At 40.2% G+C, this 21,184-nt stretch overlaps 2 protein-coding genes across 3 annotated transcripts; both read right to left on the bottom strand.

Annotated features, from left to right (window-relative positions):
• Window positions 1-109: 109 nt before the first annotated feature.
• Window positions 110-13,241, bottom strand: LOC139582870 (BRO1 domain-containing protein BROX-like). Of its 2 annotated transcripts, none has more exons than XM_071413281.1 (13): window positions 13,134-13,241; window positions 12,305-12,435; window positions 7,328-7,434; window positions 7,062-7,158; window positions 4,590-4,685; window positions 4,356-4,428; window positions 3,956-4,061; window positions 3,674-3,763; window positions 3,452-3,537; window positions 3,265-3,346; window positions 3,007-3,157; window positions 2,753-2,912; window positions 110-2,571 (listed from the first exon to the last, which is right to left on the bottom strand). In XM_071413281.1, the coding sequence occupies exons 2-13, from the start codon at window positions 12,403-12,405 to the stop codon at window positions 2,485-2,487; spliced, it is 1,236 nt and encodes a 411-aa protein (XP_071269382.1). In that variant the 5' UTR covers window positions 12,406-12,435; window positions 13,134-13,241; the 3' UTR covers window positions 110-2,484. The 2 variants fall into 2 exon arrangements, with proteins under 2 accessions (XP_071269382.1, XP_071269381.1); XM_071413280.1 differs by lacking the exon at window positions 13,134-13,241 and adding an exon at window positions 12,560-12,699.
• A 4,008-nt stretch (window positions 13,242-17,249) lies between these two features.
• LOC139582871 (alpha-1,6-mannosyl-glycoprotein 2-beta-N-acetylglucosaminyltransferase-like) lies at window positions 17,250-19,391 on the bottom strand. The gene is made up of 2 exons (XM_071413282.1): window positions 19,257-19,391; window positions 17,250-19,150 (listed from the first exon to the last, which is right to left on the bottom strand). The coding sequence occupies exon 2, from the start codon at window positions 18,890-18,892 to the stop codon at window positions 17,648-17,650; it is 1,245 nt and encodes a 414-aa protein (XP_071269383.1). The 5' UTR covers window positions 18,893-19,150; window positions 19,257-19,391; the 3' UTR covers window positions 17,250-17,647.
• Between the last annotated feature and the right edge of the window lie 1,793 nt (window positions 19,392-21,184).

Here is a 21,184-nt window from a genome sequence, read left to right as displayed (position 1 = left end):
GTTAACTGCTATATGCAGTGATGTTGTTCCTCTGGCTAATGATACTTGAGTGCAGCACAGACACCCTGTTCTTACATCAGGAAAATAAGTGTTTGATTGCGACATAAAATAGTAACCCAAGGTTTCTTGACATTTTTATTTGAAACATTTTCCATGAAGGGCACCATTAGATGAAGAGTAATGACCTTCAGGTTGACTTGTGTAAACATTGTTATGCTACAGCAAACTGTTTTCATAAATGTGTTAATTAAAAATAAATCAAGTTGTTCCTTAAATGTGAAAATTAATTGTTCCAAGAATAAAAAGGTATTGTAGAGATAACATATATGTTGTATATGTTCTTAATTTCTGTGTGACTAATAAGATTTAAAGTGCAAAGGCATTATAATGTGCTTTGAGGTTGAACAGAAAGAATGCACAATTTTCTTAATATATTGGCAAGTTAGTATACCATACTGGGGGTTACTTTTCCCCCTATTGCACCTCCTCAGTAGACGCTAGCTGTCATTAACATATTTTCAAAAACAACTCTTAGGCAATTACAGCAAATCAGTACTCTAAAAACTACAGTATATCATTGTCATTTACAGATAAAACAAACATTTGTAATTCATTTGATTCATTTACATACATAGTAGGCCACTTCATCCAACAATTTTCCATGTGTAAAATAATGTGCCATAGTACAACATTACTCCCTTCACTGAAATGGTTTAAGTAGGTTATGATTGACATCATATTTGAATGACATCAGATTGTCAAGTCCATTTCTTTCTTCATTAACCATTACTCTAGTGTTCCTGCACTTGTCAATCACTGATAAATCCAGTCTTAATTAGGGATAGGCCCTTTTTTTCCACTTCCTGACTGAATGACATGCCCAAAGTAAACTGCCTGTAGCTCAGGCCCTGAAGCCAGGATATGCATATAATTGGTACCATTGGAAAGAAAACATTTGAAGTCTGTAGAAATATTAAAATAATGTAGGAGAATATAACAATAGATATGGTCGGAGAAAATCCAAAGATTTTTTTTTAATTTTTTTTTAAAGACCATCCTAGAACTGCAAGAGAAAGGTCATATTGAAAATTAGCTCCCTGGATGCAATTCCTATGGCTTCCACAGGCTGTCAGCAGTCTATGTTCAAGGTTTCAGCTTTGTAACTTCAAAAACGAATGAGAAATATCAGTTTTAGAAGCACACGTCTTGGAAATTGGTGTTTGCGCGCGCCATGAAGACATTACGCACCTGCTAAAACCGGTTTCCTATTGAACATACTTCTTTCCGAAAAAAATATTATAGTTTGATTACATTTTACGGTATCTGAGGAGTAAATAGAAACGTATTCTGACTTGTTGAAACAAAGTTTAGGGGTAGATTTTCAGATTCCTTACTCTGCAAGTTGAACGAGTGGATTACTCAAATCGATGGCGCCAACTAAACTGACTTTTTGGGATATAAAGAAGGAATGTATCTAACAAAACGACACTACATGTTATAGCTGAGACCCTTTGGATGACAAATCAGAGGAAGACTTTAAAAAGTAAGTGAATATTTAATCGTTATATGTGAACGTATGAAACCTGTGCCGGTGGAAAAATATTTTGAATTGCACGCCCTCCAGTTTCACTGGAAGTTGTCCCGCTAGCGGGACACCGATCCTTTAGAACAGCAACCATGGCCACTAGTCTGAGTTAAAAAAATAAAAAATTAACAACAGTTTTCTTAGCGTCAGGAAGACCTACATCACCTTCCATAGGGCACAATGTTATGGAACGTTCAAAGGTTTCATGTAAAACAGGCCTGCTCCTCTCTCGTGCAGAGTAGTCATGCGTGACATTTCTACTTAGAACGTTCAGAACATCAAGCTTTCCGGAGAACTTCCCAGATGTTATTCCATGTTCCTACTGAACAGCCGGCATTGTTCAGGTTATTCTGACCCAATACAAGCACCGCCTAGTCCTCAAGTCTCCAATAAAGAGGGGAATATTAAACAATGGTTATTATCATAAATACAGGTCATACCCAGCAATGACTAGCCTTGTGTATGAATAATGTGATCCTGTATATACAGTGTCCTTTCAGTTGCAAGAAAACTATGATTCAATTAGAGAATCTCAGCGATTGAAAAATAAAATTGAAAACATACGATTTTTTCTACAAATTATTGGATATTCATCGTGGAGTGTTATAAGTTCTTACTATATTAATTGTCCGTTTCTTAAATGACAGCAATAAATAAAGATCCAAAATCCCCAACAGGACTAGTGAGAGAGCATTTCAAATATAAAGTCTGACCCAATAATATTTGATCATGAACATAAAAAAATAGAAAACAACTATGTATAAAATGAACTACAACAGATGGTCATGCTACTGTAAATCACTGATCATAAAAACACTACAGATAAAACAAACCAATGCATCAATAAATCCATACAGTCATGTTTTTCTTGTCCTTGTCACCCCCCCGGTCATCTCTGTTTATGATATGACGCAGCCTGTATCTTTCTGAGGCTTCAAATCTGGTTCCTTCATTGGCTTAACCTCTTCTTCCTGCTTGGGTTTGGCCTGCAATCAAAATGGCGAGAGGGAAAAATGTGAAACCATTTGTTCGAGAACCAGACAAGCAAATTAACAAAATCCTTTGTGTCTTTACGTGATTATTATCAGTAACAAGACAAAATATGTGAAGACAAAGCTATAGTAACCAAATTATCTGTTGCAGTGCCAAATGTCTGAGCAGCATTACCTTCTCAGCTTTGGCCCCCTTGGTGAGGTCAAAAGTGGTGTAGACTTCAGGGGTGCACTGCTCGCTGAGGGCTGGGAACTCAAAGGATATTGGTTCGGCCAGGCCATAGCTAGCCTTCAGCTCTAGCTGGGGCACCTCGGCCGGGACCTTGTGAAAGTATCTGGAGAAATGACATTTGTGTATAAATGCTACAACTACTTACTGTTATTTACTATACACAAATAAATGTTATACTGGATGTGTGTGTTACTCACATGAATCCATTTTCTCTCTCGCACTTCTGCAATGTATTTTTGATCAGGCCACCCAGCGTGGTGAAGAAGAGCTGCTCAGAGGGCTTGGCTGTGCTACCCGGCCCTTTGGTCTGACGGTACTCTTTGCACAGCGCCTCGGCTTTGGAGTAGCCTAAACACAGCAAGCAAGCGCTATAAGTGTTTACAATTGTTAAGATGAAGAAACATCTGTGTAGTGCTTCAAAAATGCAAAACACAATCTAGCACAGAAATACCAACACTTTTCTGCTTCTTGGAGAGATCTTATTGACTCGCCACACTTGTCGCTCACGAGGAGAGTTTGTCCATGGTAGCAATATGCCTGGAAGTGACAAATAAAAGCATCATTAGAATTAGTATCTTAGCATTTACAGAACAATCAAAACAAACAAACTCTCTCAACTGTCTAGACTGCTCAAGAACATACATAGGCCATGTAGAAGTGCTGTTTCAGCTGGAGGTACTTCCTCCACTTACTGCTGCACTCTGGTTCCAGGGTGTTCAGTGTGTGGTCTGTGAAGACCGAGAGGATAACATTATTTTGAGTGATCGGGAGGACCAACAGTGGTTAGATCGAGACATTCCTATATAAGATCATTACAAAAATGCAACAAAGTCAGGATGTGACAGGAAACCCCTAAATACTTACCAGCTTTCTGGTAAAAGTTTGCGGTCTCGAAGGCCAAGGCTGCAATGAGAGTGGCGTTATGCTTGAGTTCAATCGCTCTGGCAATCGTCACTGCAAACATAAAAAATTAAGTTAAATGCTGATATAATTTTACAGCATTATGATATCTCACTCAGTGTAATCCCACATACACACTGCCATGAGATTGCCATAAGACTCCAGAGTTTTTCCCAGCCAAGACACGTTGTCAGCTCCTGACCCTAATAATTATGCAGAGAAGTTGATTGAGTCCAGTGTAGCTACCTTCCTGTGCCTCTGCTTTGCACTGGACCATGTAGGTGTCCATGACTCTGGATTCTAGGTCCCGGCCCTTCTCCGCTGGGGTGATGAGGCGGGGGATGTGGACCTCCTACAGGGGAGAGACCAGAGAGGAGGACGGGTGCGCTGCCAGAGACAACCATGCACCAACAACCAGCAACTTGTGTTCAGGTTGATGATACTGTAATGTATTCACATTGTTCACCATGTGTTGAGGTTAATGTAAAGTGAGCAATATGGGAACCAGAGTTGATGGGTTTATCAGTGTGCTTTTTTAACTTGCTGATTATCTCACTATGCAAAGTGACTTTAGGTGTCTTGAAAAGCATTTCAAATAAAACATTAATATAATTGTCATTATACAGAGACAATATAAGCTAATCACCTTGAGGTGCTTGAAAATCCCAGCAGCAAATTTCAGGCTCCTGTGGACATCTTTTGCTTCTACCTCAGTTACACTGAAAAGTGGTGAAAATTAGAACGCTAATATGTTCCCTTTACAATATTGATATGTCAATGGAACAAGTGTGAAATTACATCAAGGTCATAAATGACCTTTCTTGCATAATCAGATATATTGTATGAGAATAAATTAGTAAGGCAGAAAATAAACACATACTTTTCCTTTCCTGCAAGTCTTGAGGCAAACTTGGTGTGCCAAATTGCAACATTGAAGGCCATGGAGACCAGCTCAAAAATAGCATCTTGTTGGGCACTAAAGGGACAATGGGACAGGATGTTAATAACAATAATAGTATTGGAGAGAGACCGTGTATTTCAATAATGGACGGAAACATCTGTTTGAGGTGAGAGAACTAAATAAAATGTTGAGCCTGAGTAATGATGTAATAACACATTTATAAAATGTCAGCTGGAAATACAAAAGAACCAAGACAAAGCTATAGGTAGTTCTCAATTAAACGTCACAATACAGTGCAGAGCATTTTATTTAGTTGCTGGGTGGCAAGGAGACCCCAGCATAGTCAGAACTACACATTTCCAATTATTCCACATTTAGCTCTATCATCAGAGCATGTAACTGCATGCTTTTCATGTTCAGTAAACATAAATTGATCTTGTAAACTTTGATTTGCGAGGATAGCCTATCCCATTGCATTCGGAAAGTATTCAGACCCGTTGACTTTTTCCACATTTTGTTACGTTAGTCTTATTCTAAAAAATGCTAAATAATTTTTTCCCCTCAATCTACACACAATACCTCATAATGAAAAAGCAAAAACAGGTTTAGACATTTTTGCTAATGTATTAAAAATAAAAAAGTTAAATATCACATGTACATAAGTATTCAGACCCTTTACTCAGTACTTTGTTGAAGAACCTTCGGCAGCAATTAAAGCTGAGTATTCTAGGGTATGACGCTACAAGCTTGACACACCTGTATTTGGGGAGTTTCTCCCACTTTTCTCTGCAGATCCTCTCAAGCTCTGTCAAGTTGGATGGGGAGGGTCGCTGCACAGCCATTTTCAGGTCTCTCGAGATATGTTAGATCAGGTTCAAATCCAGGCTCTGGCTGGGCCACTCAAGGACAATCAGAAACCCTGCGTTGTCTTTGCTGTGTGCTTAGGGTCGTTGTCCAGTTGGAAAGTGAACCTATGCCCCAGTCTGAGGTCCTGAGCGCTCTGGAGCAGGTTTTCATCAAGGATCTCTCTGTACTTTGCTTTGTTCATCTTTCCCTCGATCCTAACTAGTCTCCCAGTTCCTGCCGCTGAAAAACATCCACACAGCATGATGCCACCACCATGCTGCATTTTTTGGTACTCTTCCCCAGATCTGTGTCTCGACACAATCCTGTCTCGGAGCTCTACAGACAATTCTTCAACCTCATCGCTTGTTTTTTGCTCCGACATGCACCGTCAACTGCGGAACCTTATATAGACTGGTGTGTGCCTTTCCAAATCATGTCCTATCAATTGAATTTATCACAGGTGGATTCCAATCAAGTTGTAGAAACATCTCAAAGATGACCAATGGAAACAGAATGCACCTGAGCTCAATTTCAAGTCTCATAGCTAATTTACATAGCAATGGGTCTGTATACTATATATATATATATATATATACACTGCTCAAAAAAATAAAGGGAACACTTAAACAACACAATGTAACTCCAAGTCAATCACACTTCTGTGAAATCAAACTGTCCACTTATGCACATTTGTGGCCTGCTGGAGGTCATTTTGCAGGGCTCTGGCAGTGCTCCTCCTTGCACAAAGGCGGAGGTAGCGGTCCTGCTGCTGGGTTGTTGCCCTCCTACGGTACCAGTCAAATGTTTGGACGCACCTACTCATTCCAGGGCTTGATGGTTTTTGCGACTCCACTTGAAGAAACTTTAAAAGTTCTTGACATTATCCGGATTGACTGACCTTCATGTCTTAAAGTGATGATGGACTGTCATTTCCCGTATTTGAGCTGTTCTTGCCATAATATGGACTTGGTCTTTTACCAAATAGGGCTATCTTCTGTATACCACCTCCTACCTTGTCACAACACAACTGATTGGCTCAAATGCATTAAGATTTACAGAAATTCCATGTGTCATTTCATAGTTCTGATGTCTTCACTATTATTCTACAATGTAGAAAATAGTAAAAAATTAATAAAAACCCTTGAATGAGTAGGTGTGTACAAACTTTTGACTGGTACTGTATATCGTGAGGCTACACTGATGTATCTGAAATTACTTGATAATTTGATGTTTACTGACCATGAAAAGCATGCAGTTATTTGCTGTATAACTCTGATGACAGAGCAAAATTTGCACAATTGTTTTGCATGGAGTAATCGGAAATGTGTAGTTCTGACTATGCTCTTCAAGAGGTGATATTACAACAAAATAGTGAACATTTATTTAACAATCCCTGAAATGACACGCAGTTATCAATGTTTTTAGCAGGGCTGGGAGTCTCCTTTCCCCGCAGCAGGCAAATTGAACACCGTATTGTGGCGTTTTATTGATAACGACCTATTGTAACTAACACCTTGACTGACATTTACTGTATGTTGTATGTGTAGAGCTCTGACTGTGGGGCTGATGGAGGTAACTAACCACCTATGGGCTAGAAGGCTTTACCTTGGGGTGTTTCCTTGCAAAGTGTCAGTCCACTTGAAGTTCTGCATGAACCGAAGCTTGTTCTCTTGTTTGGTGCCATCCAGAGATGCAATGAATCCTATGTCATGTCAAGCAATCAAAAGGCCAGAAACGGATTATTAATAGAAAAAAAAGGAATAGTGATGCATGATGAGCAGCGTGTAGAAAGACCACACAAAAACACTACAAAACAGTAAGCACTGCTAAAGACAGAGGAGAAAAGGCAAAAACAAACAGCACAAGTTCACCTTGTAAGAGTGAGAAATAAGTATCTGTGGCATTTTTCATGATCTCAGGATCGCAGGTGGTATCTGTGAACATCTCCAAGAGTCTGGCCCTCGATGTCCTCAAGTCACTATTGAGGAGAGAAATGTAAACAGTCAAGCAATCATGTGTTCTCAATTGACCCTTCGCTAAGCCCCGCAGCAGAATTTTGGGCAGCCAATCACAATGCTCCAATGGATAGCAACTGTTGTCGAGTCAGACACCTTGGATAAGCTCACATTTAAATCGCATGAAAGCCAGTGAGGGGTATGGCAAACCCGGAGAGTTTTCTTTAAAAATAAATGTTTAAATGGCTAAATAGTTGAACAGTGCACCAGGAGTACTTGATTCTCTGATTCCTGAAATGCAGAGCTTGTGGTTGGAGTATTTTTTGAATCTGAAATTATACTTGTTACATTGTTTGCCACCTCAGCTGGTTAGCTAGCTCTGTCTCATTGACTGCCAAACGTTGCTAATGCTAGCTAGCTAGCTAGCCACTTAATAAAAGTTGTTTTCTCAAAATGTATGTTAGCTAGCTAAGTTAACAATGTTATGAATACAACTCCCATGTTGCCGACATCATAATACAATTTGAGAGCACTAGTTAGCTCCAAAAGTGGTGTCAAGACGTGGCCCTCTTTGGGTATAGCGAGTACCATCCCCCTCTCTTTCACCATCTCTTTTTTCCCCTACACCCAGGCTCTGTTATCTCAGGTCGTAAATTCCTAGAGGAGACTCTCTTCCCCCCCGGCCATGCAGTATAGAGACAGGGTTCACAGTAGAACAAAGGAACTTCTTCTACCTCACAGAACTTGAGAACTGAACAATATCCATGTTGTGGAGAATGTGTAAACGGTCGGTGGAGAATCCAGCTACGACCGGTCCATTCTGTCTAATGTTTGTGACCTCACTAGAGACAATACAGCCACATTACCATAACTCTGTTTATACAATGAATGATAATGAAAGATAGTTAAATTTTAAAGGGAATTGGATTAAGCCATTGGCCCGCCCCATGCGCACAGACATTGATCTGCCGTCATGGGACAGCCCTTTTCTGCTGTTCCGAATATAAACCCCACCTGGAGAAGCCCACTTCAGACCAAGCGTACCTCAATTACCGAGAGAGCTAAGGTTTGAGTAGAGACCATGCATTCCTCGGTCGTTGAATACCTAACCAAACCACGTGGAACATTGGCTACACTGGTGGAAATGGTTAAACTCTGAGACTATTGATACCGACAGAATAAGAGCAAATCTTCGATACTAATTACTAGTCTGCAGTTACACTCACCCCCCTTTCAACATCCTCCTTTTCCGCAGCAACCAGTGGTCCGGGTCAACAGCATCAATGTAACAGTATAACTTTAGACCGTCCCCTCGCCCCGACACGGGCGCGAACCAGGGACCTTCTGCACACATCAACAACGGTCACCCACGAAGCATCGTTACCCATCGCTCCGCAAAGGCCGCGGCCCTTGCAGAGCAAAGGGAACCACTACTTCTAGGTTTCAGAGCAAGTGACATAACTGATTGAAACGCTATTAGTGCGTACCCGCTAACTAGCTAGCCATTTCACATCCGTTACACTGACAGTGAATTCAGAGCAATGGCTAGCTACTAGAGGGTGACATAATCGGCATGGCCGATTAATTAAGGACGATTTCAAGTTTTCATAACAATCGGTAATCGGCATTTTTGGACGCCGATTATGGCTGATTACATTGCATTCCACGAGGAGACGGCGTGGCAGGCTGACCACCTGTTACGCGAGTGCAGCAAGGAGCCAAGGTAAGTTCCTTGCTAGCATTAAACCTATCTAAGAAAAAACAATAAATCTTAACATAATCACTAGTTAACTACACATGGTTTATGATATTACTAGTTTATCTAGCTTGTCCTGGGTTGCATATAATCAATGCGGTGCCTGTTAATTTATCATCGAATCACAGCCTACTTCGCCAAACAGGTGATGATTTAACAAGTGCAAGTTGCACCAATGTGTACCTAACCATGAACATCAATGCCTTTCTTAAAATCAATACACAAGTATATTTTTTAAAACCTGCATATTTAGTTAATATTGCCTGCTAACATGAATTTCTTTTAACTAGGGAAATTGTGTCACTTCTCTTGCGTTCTGTGCAAGCAGAGTCAGGGTATATGCAGCAGTTTAGGCCGCCTGGCTCGTTGCGAACTGTGTGAAGATCATTTCTTTCTAACAAAGACAGTAATTAATTTGCCAGATTTGTACATAATTATGACATTACATTGAAGGTTGTGCAATGTAACAGCAATATTTAGACTTATGGATGCCACCCATTAGATAAAATATGGAACGGCTCCGTATTTTACTGAAATAATAAACATTTTGTTTTCGAAATTATAGTTTCCGGATATATATATATATTAATAAAGAAAAAATAAATACATTTTTTTTTTTAAATAAATACAAAATCGGCATCGGCTTTTTTTGGTCCTCCAATAAATTGGTGTTGAAAAATTATAATTGGTCGACCTCTACTAGCTACACTTAAGGGATAATGCCAGAGAAGCCGTTTCTTGGAGGATATATTGATACTGGTGTTGTTAGGCACGAGACGAAGTTGAGAGCCGACAAACCATGCCAATATATCCTACAAACACCGGCTTCGAGGGCATTATCACTTTTATTCAAAATAATAATGATTGATATATTTTCTATTAAAAACTTTATTTTTATGAATGTATTCATACTATTTCATCCTTCCACAAGATATACAGTACCAGTCAAAAGTTTGGACATCTACTCAGTCAAGAGTTTTTGTTTATTTTTACTATTTTCTACATTGTAGAATAGGGCTATCTACTGTATACCACCCCTACCTTATCACAACACAACTGATTGGCTCAAACGCATTAAGGACAGACATTCCACAAATTAACTTTTAACAAGGTACACATGTTAATTGACATGCATTCCAGGTCATTACCTCATGAAGCTGGTTGAGAGAATGCCAAGAGTGTGCAAAGATGTCATCAAGGCAAAGTGTGGGTACATTGAAGAATCTCAAATTTAAAATATATTTTGATTTGTTTAACACTTTTTTGGTTACTACATGATTCCATGTGCTATTTCATAGTTTTGATGTTTTCACTATTATTCTACAATACAGAAAATAGTAAAAATAAAGAAAAACCCTTGAATGAGTAGGTGTGTCCAAACTTTTGACTGGTAACTGTATTCCCGACACAAATCTAGGGTTGCTACCCAAGCTGGCTGGTAGTTCGTTCTATCGATTCCATTGCCAGAGACGTGACCCAGTCGTTCAGTCTTTTTGTTCTGTATCTATGGACGTGACCCAGTTGTTAGTTCTAAATGATCCATTGCCATACTGACTGCCAGCGTTCTTATCCCTTGCTTGCTAGCTCGCCAACTATGGCTAACTTACAGTCACATCAAACAGTGCAGCCAGAACAACAACAAAGTAGCTGTATTTGCATAAGCAGTTTTCAAGTGACATTTATTTGGATACATCCATAACAATAAGCTAATGATGCACGATTTTACCTGGCATATAAAATGTGCACTCTCGTCAGTACACTTATGTTCGAGAGCTAGCCTACAAAAAAAAACATGAGCTGGCACACACTCAGAAAATAGTTTGTGTGGAGGTGCTGACTAACGGCAAATAAACTACAAACTATCAAAATAAAGAAAGTCGCACACTCCATGTGTAATCTCCCAGCAATTTAATGGGTATTTACCGAGAGCTAGCCTACAACACAGCTAACACAATCACTTCAAACTAAAGCTGGAAAGACTTCAAACTACCTGCACTTCGTTTCGTTTTACCTGTTTTCTATTGATAGTTCTTTGTATATACCCGTGAAATTATGATGATTCATGGTTGACTGGCTGACTAAAGCTGCCTACCTGTCTGTCTGTCTGTCTCCTCCCGACACGTTCATTACTACGGGACAGCTGGAGATCGAATTTGAATATTGAAACATGTAAATGTCGGAGAGACAGACAGCAAGGTTTGTACAAATCTCCGCTGTTGAAAACGAAATGTTAGCCTAAAATAAATGTAAGATAATGTCTAGAGGCTCTCTATAGTCGAGATCAAGTTTATAAATTGCCTGGCTGGGCGGATTGCGGACTCAGATGGAACAGAGTAAATAGGCAATTTAAAGTCATAGATTCATCCAGTGGTAACTTGTGGAATAGACACCTGCTGGAATTAGTTTTTAACCAAATCAGCATTCAGGATTAGACCCACCCGTTGTATATTACAAACATAATTTTACCAGGTTCCTGTGAACCAATTGTAATACCAGTCCACCACAACATACCCAAATGTTTCCTGATTAGCAAGGGGTAGTCTGAGTTCAATTTCATTGTGTATTAGAAACACAGTTTAAGATCATTGTCAGGGGATTTCGCCAGCAGTTGACTCAGGAAGAGAGAAATAGTAATGGCGTCTTTTTGTGGGCACTAACTCCGCCATGGCTCGTTGGACAAAGCTTATTTGGAATTGAATGCCATTTTTGTAGGGTTTTTGGATAAACACAGAAAATAAGGCCTGTGCTAAACACAGGCTTAGGAGATCTTATACGTGATGTTCTATGAGAAAATCTAAATCAGCTAAGAATTGAAGTAATAAAAAAAAAAAGCACATAAAGGCTTCATAATTCATAAAGGCCATGTTAACTGACTGATATTATCTCATAGGACAAAACATATAAGATCTCCTAAACCTGTGTTAATCTCACATATTTTCTGCATTTATCCCAAAACCCGAGTCCACCTTAGGATAGGCTGAACGAACCTGAGGCAACTAATTTCCTGCTAGCTCTATTGGGCTTCCAGGGAAAAATGTTGTCAGAGGTTGTAAGAGTAACCAAGGGAAGGGGAGGGGCTTAGCGAAGGGTCAATTGTCATAGAATGGATATCAATTGCAGTGTACACATGTACATACTTGCATATCTTATTTGCTGATGGGCTACCAGCAACTCCATAGAAGTTGAAGGAAACAGGTGCAGTTGCTTTCAATGGGTTTCGGTGGAACCAATGAGTCATTCTGTGGCTTGGATGGTAAAAGCTGGATGTCTGATAGATGAAGCATAGGGACAGGGACATCAATTAACAATATTCAAACATATATAATTGTATATAAATTGGCCTGATTATCTACAAATAAAAGACTGGTGATATGACAGTAAACGTATCTTACTTGTTGGCTGTGGCTTGATGACAACAATCAATGACGGTCTTGCTTTGACGTGTACACTGATGGCCTAGCAGCTAGCACAACTGCTTGGCTAAGCTTAGCTAGCTTCTCACTATGTAGGCTAGACGGGTTGTAAAACCTATTTCATACTACATTGTTAGTATAATGTTACTAGATAGCTACCAACAACAAAATAGACGTGAATATTACTAAGGAGCTAGTCTGTAACGTAGACTAAATGATGGGGGGGTAAATTAGTCGGTTCCCGTTGCGAAACCGTTTACTCTAGGAATCAAACAGAACGAGACGAGGCCTTTACTGAATATGTCCAATAGAAACTCTCGTTTTCATTGCAAACAATTCATGTTTGGAGTAAACGTTTTGCAACGGAATACGACTAATGAATAACGTTACCCACCCAAATGTGACAGCAGCAACTCCCAACTAGCTAGCTAATGTAGTGTAGCTAACGTTAGCTACCTAGCGAACTAGCTTTCTAATTGCCTAATGGACAAATACTAAAATCTAAAACCACAAGTCTAATTTGTACAATATTATGGAAGTGATATTTACGAACCTTGGATCTGGGATATCTGACAATCTGAAGATGCACTTCCGGAAATAAAGGCACAGAATGGATCTTGACCAGTGGAAAAAGCGTAGAGTCATGTGACCACTTGCTGCTTCTTGGGACAGGTCTAGTATCCGCTTTTCTGCTTTAATTGTAATGTTAATTAATTTGAATTAAAATTGTATAACTGATCACAGACCAGTAAAAACGATTGACTATATTAAATACACCCACTGATGGGTGAGCTTTGGGCATTTCATTTGCTTACATGGACATATGACATTCATAACCAACCCATTTACAAACCATGACTTCTGAAGATTGGCATCACAGCCTACGTTTTGTCTTACCATCTCATACTGTAGTTAAATTTCTTTGGAGAATAAAAACCAACACTAGAGCAAATAGACAGATATGCTATCCAAATGCTTATGTATGGCTATTGTAATTTAAAGTAAAACATGGGCAGAAAAACTATTTCAAGCTTTTGTCTGAACATAATTTCACAAATCAAATTAACATTTCCCAATAGGAATATTGCCACGTTCACGTGCAAATCGGAACTAGGAAACTCAGAAATGGCCAACTTGCTACCTGGTTGTAGTTATACAGGTTCCGCGTTCAACCAGTTAGCAAGTCGACATGTCAGAGTTTCCTAGTTCCGACTAGCATGTGAATGCGGAATTTGGATCAGTTAACCAACAAGAAACAGTTTAAACAAAAAAATCTAGAAAAGATTGTGCTTTAGAATAAAAGGTGGGGGAGTATCAATCAAATGTATTTATGAAGCTCTTTTTACATCAGCAGATGTCACACAGTGCCATACAGAACCCCAGTCTAAAACCCCAAACAGCAAACAATGCAGATGTAGAAGCACGGTAGTTAGGAAAAACTCACTAGAAAGGCAGGAACCATGTATGAAACCTAGATAGGAACCAGGCTCTGAGGGGTGGCCAGTCCTCTTCTGGCTGTGCCAGGTGGATTATAAGAGTACATGGCAATTTAAAGCCAGATTGGAATAACCATTGGAGTAACCATTCAATGGCATTCAGCATTCATTTGTCATATAAATATACAATGATTATACAAAACATCAACAACACATGCTCTTTACATGGACTGACCAGGTGAATCCAGGAGAAAGCTATGATCACTTATTGATGTCACTTGTTAAATCCAAGTCAATCACTGTAGATGAAGGAGAGGAGACGGGTTAAAGAAGTATTTTTAAGCCTTAGACAATTGAGACATGGATTGTGTATGTGCCATTCAGGGGGAGAATGGGCAAGACAAAATATTTAAGTGCCTTTGAAAGGGGTATGGTAGTAGGTGCCAGCTGCACCAGTTGTCAAGAACTGCAACGCTGCTGAGTTTCACACAACAGTTTCCCGGGTGTATCAAGAATGGCCCACCACCCAAAGGACATTCAGCCAACTTGACACATCTGTGGGAAGCATTGGAGTCAACATGGACCAGCCTCCCTGTGGAACGCTTTCGACACCTTGTAGAGTCCATGCACCAACAAATTGAGGGTGTTCTGAGGCCAAAAGGGGGATGTGGGGGGGGGGCAACTCAATATTAAGAAGGTGTTCCTAATTTTTGGTATACTCAGTGTATATTGCATATGAGATCTTAAACTACACATGGTATAACCAGCAGAAAAGGGAATGTCTACAAGGCACTGATTAATAAAAAATAAGAATAAAAGAAGCAACTGCATCCTACACATTTCCACTACTGAAGGGAAACTCATCAATGCACCTTAGGTTACATTTATACCTGTATTTTAAGAAAGATCCAAGGATGTCAACTGGTTTAAAAAAACAGGTGCATTGTCAAATGCAAAGGCATAGGAGATGGAAATAAACAGATTTCCCTTTTAGGCAAATTGGGTGTGGGGGAGGGAAGAGGAATATCGTTCAAGGCTATGAAAATATTTGCTAAAGCAAAAATAGGTAATCTTTGTAAGGTCATAATGATGACAAATCAAACACCCACCAATATCAGTCAATTCCTGTTGTTCCAATGTAAAACATTTGGGTTTTTTTTAACCACACATTTCAGTCAAACAAATGTCATACTGTAGGTTATGTACAGTAAGTAATTCCCCAGTAAAACCAATTGTCAGATACAAAGTGATCATTGGTTTAGTGGCATGTACAGTGGGGAGAACAAGTATTTGATACACTGCCGATTTTGCAGGTTTTCCTACTTACAAAGCATTTAGAGGTCTGTAATTTTTATCATAGGTACACTTCAACTGTGAGAGACGGAATCTAAAACAAAAATCCAGAAAATCACATTGTATGATTTTTAAGTAATTAATTTGTATTTTATTGCATGACATAAGTATTTGATCACCTACCAACCAGTAAGATTTCCGGCTCTCACAGACCTGTTAGTTTTTCTTTAAGACGCCCTCCTGTTCTCCACTCATTACCTGTATTAACTGCACCTGTTTGAACTCGTTACCTGTATAAAAGACACCTGTCCACACACTCAATCAAACAGACTCCAACCTCTCCACAATGGCCAAGACCAGAGAGCTGTGTAAGGACATCAGGGATAAAATTGTAGACCTGCACAAGGCTGGGATGGGCTACAGGACAATAGGCAAGCAGCTTGGTGAGAAGGCAACAACTGTTGGCGCAATTATTAGAAAATGGAAGAAGTTCAAGATGACGGTCAATCACCCTCGGTCTGGGGCTCCATGCAAGATCTCACCTCGTGGGGCATCAATGATCATGAGGAAGGTGAGGGATCAGCCCAGAACTACACGGCAGGACCTGGTCAATGACCTGAAGAGAGCTGGGACCACAGTCTCAAAGAAAACCATTAGTAACACACTACGCCGTCATGGATTAAAATCCTGCAGCGCACGCAAGGTCCCCCTGCTCAAGCCAGCGCATGTCCAGGCCCGTCTGAAGTTTGCCAATGACCATCTGGATGATCCAGAGGAGGAATGGGAGAAGGTCATGTGGTCTGATGAGACAAAAATAGAGCTTTTTGGTCTAAACTCCACTCGCTGTGTTTGGAGGAAGAAGAAGGATGAGTACAACCCCAAGAACACCATCCCAACTGTGAAGCATGGAGGTGGAAACATCATTCTTTGGGGATGCTTTTCTGCAAAGGGGACAGGACGACTGCACCGTATTGAGGGGAGGATGGATGGGGCCATGTATCGCGAGATCTTGGCCAACAACCTCCTTCCCTCAGTAAGAGCATTGAAGATGGGTCGTGGCTGGGTCTTCCAGAATGACAACGACCCAAAACACACAGCCAGGGCAACTAAGGAGTGGCTCCGTAAGAAGCATCTCAAGGTCCTGGAGTGGCCTAGCCAGTCTCCAGACCTGAACCCAATAGAAAATCTTTGGAGGGAGCTGAAAGTCCGTATTGCCCAGCGACAGCCCCGAAACCTGAAGGATCTGGAGAAGGTCTGTATGGAGGAGTGGGCCAAAATCCCTGCTGCAGTGTGTGCAAACCTGGTCAAGAACTACAGGAAACGTCTGATCTCTGTAATTGCAAACAAAGGTTTCTGTACCAAATATTAAGTTCTGCTTTTCTGATGTATCAAATACTTATGTCATGCAATAAAATGCTAATTAATTACTTAAAAATCATACAATGTGATTTTCTGGATTTTTGTTTTAGATTCCGTCTCTCACAGTTGAAGTGTACCTATGATAAAAATTACACACCTCTACATGCTTTGTAAGTAGGAAAACCTGCAAAATCGGCAGTGTATCAAATACTTGTTCTCCCCACTGTATATGTAACAAGACATTTCATTATTGTCACTTTCTATATACAATATAACCTATAGCTGTGTGCATTACATATCAAACAATGACTTTGCTGTTGTTTTTCTATTTGTACTGCATGCACCACATATCATTTAAAGCACAACTATTATAATTGTGGATGGGTAAGGGATTCTGAAGCTGGACAAGCGTCACCCCATTTGGGCAAAAGGCTCAACTCTCTTATTTGTTCTGAAGAATGTATACAAATGGCAATGATCTAACATGTAATAGAAGTCAAGGATGTATAACGCTGATTCAGTTTTGTTTTCTATGTAAAGTAATTTATGTGTACCATAATAATTAACTGCTGGCGCTGAAACATTGTATGTTATTTTTTATAAAGTATAACATTGTAATGCTTTACTTAACTTCAACTAAAATGTGTCTTAATTTTTAAGAAATAAAAAGCAAACCCGGTTACATAAAAAGAGAAAGCAAAAAGAATCAGCTTGTATAATCTGTTTTGAAAAAGAAATAAATATATTTGGCAATCATGTTACTTTTAGTAATAACAGTAATAACAACCAAGCTATAAATCACACTGCTGCATACACACCATAACATACCCCCCAAAATGTTTTGCTAACCCCTTGGAAGACCTCATTAAAAACACAAAAATATATAACACACTGCAGCCTTTGGAACCCTGAACATTTTAATGGCACTTATTTCCTCAATCCTCTCAGTACATCAAAAAGAGAATGAGAAGTCCATAGTTCATAGACGTTTGGCATAGTTATTACAAAGGACATGGTCACGGATATCACCCCACCCTCCGTTTTTCAGATGAGCCTTGTGCTCCACTGAATCTGCGTTTGTTAGGGCCAGGGACTGAGGGAAGAGGGAGGCTTTGGCAAGCTTAAGGGACTCCTGTGCTTTCTTTAGGGCCAGCTCAGGGCGACAGGCCTCCTTGTTCTGGTGCAGCCCACAGTTACCCGTATGGAGAACCCTGGACCCCTGTGCCACCAGCACTTTGAGTGGCTTGGAGATGCAAGTCCCTGACAGGTGCTGGAGGGTCCAGTCCCAGTTGTAGTCATCGTAGGAGCAGAAGTCATTGTTGCACCCCATTAGCTTGTAGTACACCTCTCTGGAGATGCCCATGCCAATGTTGTGCTTGGTAGACATCCACCCGGCAGTCTGCACCTTGTTGCTGAGCTTATCAAACTCTGCCAGGCCGTTGTGGTTGCCTAGTGCCAACATGTCACAGTCAGGGCAGCTGCTCTTCCTGTATCCAACCATCTCCTTGAAGAGGTGGTAGAGGTCGGGCAAGATGAAGTTATCCTCCTCGAGGAAGACAACAAAGCCACTGTAACCTTGTAGAGCTTGCACTCGCTCCCACACAAAGTGAAGTTTCCACCACCAGTGGTGTTTGGTCTGTGTGATGGAGGCTTCCCTATAGTGGCCATACGAATCTGGATGCTCAGCGTTGAGGCATCCTGTTTTTAAAGCATCGTCCTTGGATATGTCTCGTGGACAGTCCCGTGAATCCTGCCCAGGAAACTCACTGGGATAGAGCTGTGTGCTGTAGGGGAAGTATATTTGCAAGACCTTGCAGAAAGTTATCCCTTGCACTATGTAATTGATTTCCTCTGAAAAATAGTCGTGGCTGAAAATCAACAGTAAGCTGTGGACCTCAGCGGCATTTTCCAATGACTTGATGAGTATTTTGAGGTAGTCTGGTCTGTTGTGCACCTGAATAACCAGGACCAATTTAGGCTCCCCAGGATACTTGTCCGCATTCTGAACGTATTGCTTGTAATTAGCATTGTAAATGGACTTTATCAATTCTGGAACAGAACTGTACTGAAACTTTGCCATGTCATCAGACAACATGTGTTCCTGAGCGACAACACCCGTGACTTCATCAGAAATGAAGACACGTGTTGTGATCATGACAGTGGCAATAATAAAAGAAACACCAAGGATAATGAGAAGGTTCTTTTTGAGAAATCGTAACCTCATTTTCGTAACGTTAAAGGCAACCTTTGGATACAATAATGATGGCTTGAATCACCTGACTATTGAAAGCGTTCTCATCTTGTTTGCATTTGCCATTTTCGATGGAACCCAAATGCAGCAGTTTCCGCAGAACGTTACCAACTGGCACGCGAAGAAATCGTTCGTTGATGATGACTCCTTTTGACACGGATCTGTCAGTTCGGTTGGTCGATATCATCTGTTGCTATTGCTGTTTAGAAGTTTAGCGATCGGCTGTATCGCCTGTGAAAAGTAACAAGATGATGAAATAATGTATTATTCTCTATGTCAGACATATTAGATTTGTTTCCATTCATGAAGTTAATTTACAGTGGTTGAGTTGACTTACCAAGAGCGAGGTGTCATGTATCACTACAATGCTATCCGGAAGAGTGTTTTAGGACTTTGGAATGCCATGTAGTGAACACGTAACAAAATTGAGTGCTGACGTGTCCTATTCAGCCAACAGGAACAGGCAGAATTCGGAACGAATCAGTGGCCTATCTATGCTTATGTATTACGGGACCTACACTATAGGCTACATCCATGACGTTGGAGAAGATCTGTTGAGAGTAATGGTATAGTTTATGCTATTCAGTGTTATATTAATTCAATTAAGAATGAGTTTCCATTAATCAGAATATTATTTTTTTTATAATTGAGGCATGTTCTTTCTTATGTCCAGGCCAGTGGCGATTTTAGCATGTAAATCTTGGTGGGGCCCCCCAAAAAAGATGTGGGATCCATGCCAGCAAAGCCACAACACAACACTAAACAATACATGAATTGCACTATACCACTGCTACACCTGGCTATCAACGGAGACTTGTCTGGCAGCAGAACAGTTCATTCAGCCTCATTTACTGCCTTTTAAAAAAACAAAGCTGATATGGCTGACTTGCTTAAACAAATGTGGTTTCTACTGACAATTGAGATGTACAAACTTTGGCATGAGGGGACGACAAGCGGATAAGAGGCAATCCGTAATTTCGATTAAGACATTCAAGAGCGAGCTAGAACGGACGTAGTCAATATAACTATTTGTTCAGCACTTTTGAAATGTACAGCGATAGAATTCAGAACACGGGCTGTTCCTACAGTGTTCTCTCTGTACACCAAGTCAGAACCGTTGGATAAATAAAAGGGGCATATAAGCAGACAATGAAAGCTCTTACAATATTCGATGATTACATTTCTCAAAAAGAAGGTTATAGGCTACATGTGCATCACCAAGTCAGAACAGGAGGGGAAATTAAGAGGAGAAAATAGACCAAATTGTTAGGGTGAGGCACATGGGCTACTAACAGCTTACTACACAATATACACTTAGTATTACCTTCTAAGCTACCATATACATATCTATGGCATATTACATAATTTATGCAGCAGCATACAAGACCTTGTTGTGCTGTGGCCACTTGAACAGGAAGGTGGTGCGACGGTCATTCGTGGGTATATTTTGTCATCATACTTTGTCATCGAAGTCTGGCATTCTCTGGATTTATGGTGCTTTCAAGACAATTGGGAACTCGAAAAACAAAAGGTTGAATCATGATGACGTCAGTGATCTTCAGGTCATAGCTTTAGAAAGAGGCCCGAGTTCCCAATTTACAATTCCGAGTTGGATGAAAGTTCAAAACGTATTTCCCCAGTCATAGCTAATTTTTCCCAAGTTCTCAGTTGTCGTGAACTCACAAAAAATAGATTTTTCAGTTCTGTGTTAACAGTTGTTTTGAGCGCGGCACATATCATACTTTATTGACAGCATGGCCAATGTTGAATGTTTATCATTTTAAACTAGGAAAAGAAACCCTTAATCTTAGATTTGGGACCACACAGCCACTCCACTGAATAGCAGGCTAATGATTGCTTTGCAATGCTTACAGTTAGCCACTGATTCCTTCCAAACCACTCATTGTTGAATTTGCGATTTCTAACTTGTTGTGTAATGTTTATGTCGAATGGCCGATGAGCACCGATACGGTTTATCTATAATTTCTCTTGATTATTTATCTTCATATGACAAGGATTAAAAAGGATTTGCCAGTAGATTTTTTACTTGATTCATGATGATAACTGATAGCTAAGATTTTGACATGATCAGTCCAATCAAAGCTACTGTAGATATAACATGATTAGACGTTGTTTTATCTGTGGCCAATGACCTTGAGCCTACACTTCTACTGTAACTCTATGGCAGCCCCCAAATGGCTAGAGTCTTTTCAAGGTCTACCCTTAGGCGGTGACATAGTGTCCACATGAGTGACAGAACACTGA

Source organism: Salvelinus alpinus, chromosome 8 (genome assembly GCF_045679555.1).
Source record: "Salvelinus alpinus chromosome 8, SLU_Salpinus.1, whole genome shotgun sequence".
Classification (NCBI taxonomy): domain Eukaryota; kingdom Metazoa; phylum Chordata; class Actinopteri; order Salmoniformes; family Salmonidae; genus Salvelinus; species Salvelinus alpinus.
This window is presented reverse-complemented; position numbering and strand designations above follow the sequence as displayed.